General features: G+C 35.5%; 1 protein-coding gene across 1 annotated transcript in view; it reads right to left on the bottom strand.

Annotated features, from left to right (window-relative positions):
- Positions 1 to 3,799: 3,799 nt before the first annotated feature.
- Positions 3,800 to 6,000, bottom strand: part of LOC149297908 (serine/threonine-protein kinase 32A-like) — a 45,644-nt gene continuing 43,443 nt past the window's right edge. The window contains exons 10-11 of the mRNA XM_089488085.1: positions 4,449 to 4,513; positions 3,800 to 3,890 (exon numbers count right to left, since the gene is read on the bottom strand). Coding sequence (XP_089344211.1) covers positions 3,800 to 3,890; positions 4,449 to 4,513 — 156 coding nt within the window. The remainder of the gene's footprint in view (positions 3,891 to 4,448; positions 4,514 to 6,000) is intronic.

The following is a 6,000-nucleotide window of genomic DNA, read 5'->3' as shown; positions in this document are numbered from 1 at the left end:
TAGTGAAATCAATGAATCAGCTTTATACAAAGTTTATAACACTATATATATTTATAAAACTAGATTTATAAAACTATATTTTTTTGTGCTCTTGTCAGTACAATTAACTATTTTATAATAACAGTTTTGGGGTGAAACAAACATTTCTATCTTTAAGGTGAAGACCTGACAGATATATTGTGACATTGGTCAAAGAATGGTGCAATGACCACAAGACTGAGCAGGCAAGATGGGCTGAACAGCCCATATTCTTATAACCTATTACCGGTATATCTCTATTTATAACACATCACTTTGACATAGAATGAGTATTTTAATCATAGATAGTAGAATTTTCATCACACCTATGGAAGTGTATGTAAAATGTTAGCCAGATCAAAAAGATAAATGTCATGGGTTCTACTAAGAGGAAGGCTATGTTCCAAAATTCGCAGAGGTGAGCTCATCCATCAGCATGCAAGTAAAACCGTTCTCCGTTATTTTTCTTTGACGTGAAAACTGGTAAAAAGAATAACAAATGTTCCTGGCAGTAAAAAGAAAATGACTGTGCAATTGCTTTAATTCTGGTGTGACACACGTCTGCTTTCTCCCTGCATGTTTCAGACAGGTTGGAAGAGCACCGAAATCTGAGCTTTGACAGATGCGGAAGCTCTTTTTCAAAGTGAATAAGCAAGTATGTAAATGAGAACACCTTTTTATGATAATACCATGAATTATATGCAGATCAGGTTCATGCTGTACAATTCACTGCAGGGGGAGAGAATCATTCATGAAAGTTTCAGTGTTCTCCCCTGGCGAGTTTTAACATTTCAGACACCAGGAGAAATTAAAGTGTCTGTAAAAACCTATGGGAAGCCTGTGAAATGCATTGTTTATATTAAACGGGTATTGTATGTGTATTGGAAAGTTTGATCAGATCTATAATGAAGAAGTAGCATGATCAATTAAAATGGGACAAAAAGGACAGCCCATGGGCCCCTCAGTAGCCAACAGCATCTGGACGTGGAGATCTGCGGAGCCTGGGTGTAAAGGTCCGTGCCCTGGGCAAGCTTCCTCTTGTCAATATACCCAATATATATCCTCTAATTTAAGAATCTCCCATGGTAGAAATGTTTGTTAAACTATTGAGTAATGACATTAGAAGAGTTATGTCGTGATAAAAAAAATCTCATTATAAAACCATCTGATAAGGGGGTATTTTTAAATGTTGACCAGTATGAAGAAATGTATCATAAACATTCGAGTGACCAACTTACATATAGAAGAGTTAAGAAAGATCTTATGATGATGTACTTATCTAATCTTAGAGAGATGCTGTATTAATTAAGGGGTTAGAACACATTTAGAATATAGATTTAAGAGGCAGAATATAGATTTATGATTCCTATTAAACCGACTTTTGCGAGTTTCTATTGTCTACCAAACATCCATAAGAGCAGTAATAATCCTCCAGGGAGGCCAATTCTTTTACGGCAATCAATGCCTTACCCAAAATGTTAAGTGGGTTTGTTAAATGTTAAGTGACTATTGATAAGACGTTTAGTAAATCAATTACTATCTTTTATACAAGATACAAAGAATGCAATTCATAAATTAAAGTAAATTCATGTTCTGAAAGACACAAAACGAGCTGGTCTAGATGATAGATTCATATTTAGCAATATTCCACGTTATAATTCAGGCATGTCTTTATTTTGGAGGACGATGTTATCCTAACTCAAACTAATCCTAATTATCTTAACACATATTTGTTTAATGGCCAATTATTTGAAGAAAACTAGCAATGGGTACTTATTTGTGAGTAAGTTGGAAAGTTGTTATTTACAACAATTATTTTCCTTATCTCCATATATAGATCAATTGCATTAACACACTTGTGGACAAATTTGAAAGTGACAGTGGTCTTATAGAAATTATATTATAGCGAAAACCAACATCTACTAATTATTGGCTAAACTGCAGTATCTTCAATCCGGAGAGCATACAATATATGCGGGTCGGACATAAGTGATCTTCTCTAGAACCTGTTAAAATTGAGGCAGAAAATGTAAGAAGAGGTTCAAAGATAAAGGTCATATAAATACATGTTTAAAAAAGTTTATAGGAGATCTCTCTCTATATATATACACATAGGTAGGTGTGAAAAATGCTATAAATTATGAATACTTTCAAAAATAGACATGGTAATAGTTTATTTTTAACATTGAACAAAAGGCAAAGTGAGTGGACAGAAGAAAAATCGATATCGAATCAATATTTGGTGAGAACACAATTATATTTGCCGGGTATGCACTGCATTCTTTGTTTTGTCTACACTGTGATTAGGAATTGGCAAAAACAAAATATATCCTGGAAATATTACGGGAGCATTAACCATCTCAGTTCAGTGCTGTCTCTTCCTAATGATCTACACGGCTCCCTCCCCAGCTGTGCAATGCATCTTGGCACGTCTGTTCCCCGATAGCATTCAGATGGCTTCCAGTTACTTGCCAAGGGATTTCAAAATAACATTTGGAACAGGCAAGAGGGCATCTACTTGAGTAGCTCCATTAGCCTTTACGGTTTAAGAAGTCAAAGATTAAAGGATGAGACTTTATCAGGATAAATGGGCAGACTGGATGGGCTAAATGGTTCTTATCAGCTGTTGTTAAATTCTATGTCTCCATATAGTTTAATGGGTGTGGAGTCTTTGAAGGAATTTTGCTGATTTGACCATACATAATACAGGGCCAGCAAGCCCTTACCGCAGCAGATGCACATCTGGAATGTGACCTTCATAATGTATAGTGAAGTCAAGGAGCTGAAACACAACTTTCGCGCAAACTCTCCTATTAGAGAGTAGACGTCTAATTGAGTTCCATTCTTGTGATCTAGATAGTACACGTTCAATCTGATACACGTGAGAAAAGGTAAAACACGATGTCATTCAATTATTCACATACGTTGCTTATTCTTGAGTGGTGTTGATATATATATATATATTTCTATGTGCTTATTCTACAGATAACACATACTTTTCAATTTGTTCCAATATAATTCTGTTTATATGTAGGCATGCTAAGGGAGTGTTTAATCTTCTCTGAAAAAGAATTATTATATATGTGTGGAAAGTTACACGACTTCAAATGTTGTATTGGTATCTCCAACTAACTACTTCTCATTTTTAAAATATTCTAATAGTTTATTCCTCTATTTACGTTCTTTAAGAACAGGTTAAGGAAAACACACACAAAATGATAATGTATGAATCATATTGCAACGTAGTCTAGCTAGAAGCTATTTTTTTTTGCAAATTGGTAAATAAGTTAGCTCTTTTGGTTAACAACTGTGTCATAAAATAATAACTTAGCAATAATAATATACATTGCTACAAGTAAATTGTAACTTTAGTATTAAAAGAACATATTCCTTAATAATTGCTATTCAGTCGAAAATGTTTTTGTAATCTACAAACAAATTCTACATACAGATGTATCTACATTACGATGCATCGTTGTCTTGAGTCTATAAAAAAGTAAATATCTATATATTACAAGTTAAAAATAAATATATGAAGATGAGATTCAGCGCTGTAGTACAAACGTGTAATCATGTTTGTTTCCTATGAAGAACCTATGAAGAACTTTCTGGAAAGATAGAGTTCTTGCAATCATCTGTAATTCATTGACAACTTTTTCCCGCAAGCAGTAACATAAAGCTCTATTATATACAGAGAGTGCTATGTATTAGTTAAGTCTGTTCTAGAGCAATCAGTCCTTAACCCCAATGGCTCCATTGGAATCGGTTGGAATTGTAGAGATTATGAGATCTGGACGTTATTGTTTTTTCCATCCTCGTCTTGTTCTTTGGTTTGATCCACTGTGAGGTTCTCATTAACATCTTGTCTGCTCCTGCAAAAGAAAAAATGTTATACATCATGACAATAATTAACAACGGGCTGCTTTATTTTGGGCCACAAGTTCAATGGCTTCATTTTCATTATGTTTGAAAAAGTATCACTATATTGCATATTGTCAGCGTGTTCATGTATTTGGTTGACATATTATTTAGTTTGCTATGTGTTGGGCCAGACTGGGGATTAAATTCAACCCTGGCACTTTAAGGCCAGTGGCCAATAAATTACATATCTGGAATCGCTCGTCCAGCATGCTGCCATACAAGCACTAACAAAGGTAAGCGTGTGACGCCATATGGCACTGGACCCAAGTGGCTTAAGCATTTCATGTTGCTCTGTATTGATAGCTGGTACTGAAATGTGTTTTCTTTTAATACAAATACTAGAAATATTCTCTATATTCTGTTTTGCTGCCTAATTAGCCATTTTATATTCAAGCAGTCTTTTTTACACATAAATCAAGTGTTGTTTGCTAAGTATATCCTTATCCCATTGCAAAAAAAAGTAATACTAAAAACAAATGGATAGGTGTCAAAATGATGTTTATACGTACTTTTCCCTGTTGAAGACAAGAAAATCCCTCTCCACTGTGTCCAAATGTTTCTGCAAATTGGCATTCTTCAATAAAACAGAGGGGGAATGAACCAATCCAGATAGAAAGAAATACAGCTATATAGTTAGTATGATGTTAAACAAACGGCCATCCGTTTCATGCATTATCCTATCATTGGTATAACCTGGAGAAAAGCATCAATCTATCCCAGTGCCGTCTCCAGCAATCATAGTCATGGGGCAGATGGGGGAATAGGGACAAAAGTAGGGGGCAATTATAAAAAGCTATATGTGGGCTCAAGGGGCAGCTGCTATAGGCCCTCCTGCTGCCCCTTTGCCCACCTGCTGCCCCCTTTCCCACCCCTAGCGATGCTACTGCTCAAATCAGGTGCCAACAGTCCCCCCAAAAACTAGTTACATTACTAGTGGCATGAAAAATGATATGTTGGTTATTTTGACTATTTATTATAATATTACTAAAAACAAGATTAATACACAAAAACTGCCCCTCTCAGGTTTACTTTACAATAAATGCCCGTGATTGATTTATTTCTACTGAATATTTATAATATAATTACAGTTTTTGATAGAGTACAAGATGAAAAACCACTTAAGCTAAGTGGTTTTCATATCTGTCAGGACTTTTACATGTTCTTAGCCATTCATCCATCCATCAGTGTATGGATCCTGTAAACTAGAATCAGGCGTTTTACTCACTTGGCAAAAAATGCTGTTAGATTTCATGAAGTTTAAATATTTATAAACTTAATGTAATATATATATATATATATATATATATATATATATTATATATATATATATATATATATATATATATACAGGCCCGGACTGGGACAAAAAATAGGCCCTGGCATTTAAGACTGAGCAGCCCATTTTTATTTATTTATTTTTAAAGCCCACCCTTCATGTACCATCTTTGCATTTCCCCAAATCACTTAAACATTCATGATAGACACAAACACTTACTCATTCACACAAATTAATAACACATACTCATTAATGCAGTCTCACAAATCATTCAAGCAATTTATCCACACATGAATTCATTAATTCTCATACGCATTCACACAATTCATCCACACATTTATTCATTCATTCTTGTACGCATTCACACTACCCCCTCTCCCCATCCCCTTCTTATCTGCCCCTTCTAACTATGTTCCCCCTTATCACTATGTACCCCCTTCCCCATTTCTCAATATGTACCCCCTATCACTATCTATCCCCTCTATCTACCCCTTTCTATCTAACCCCTCTCACTGCACCCCCTCCCTTACCCTACTTACCTTGTTGCCGGAGTAAGCAGCAACTGCGACCATGTCCGCCACTCTAGGAGGCCGGGCAGCCCCCACCAGGGCCGGCCTTAGGGGTGCGCGGCCGCACAGGGCTTAAATTAAAACATTGGGGGGGGGGTTAACTTTATTTAACATCCTCCATGTTAAATAAAGTTAAACAAACTTTATTTAACATGAAGGATGTTAAATAAAGTAAACAAAAAAACCCCCCGATGTTTTAATTTAAGCCCTGTGCAG

Source organism: Sceloporus occidentalis, unplaced genomic scaffold (genome assembly GCF_023333645.1).
Source record: "Sceloporus occidentalis isolate IW3139 unplaced genomic scaffold, rSceOcc1.0.p SCAF_36, whole genome shotgun sequence".
NCBI lineage: Eukaryota > Metazoa > Chordata > Lepidosauria > Squamata > Phrynosomatidae > Sceloporus > Sceloporus occidentalis.
The sequence above is the reverse complement of the archived record's forward strand: the minus strand, read 5'-3'. Positions and strand labels throughout refer to the sequence as shown.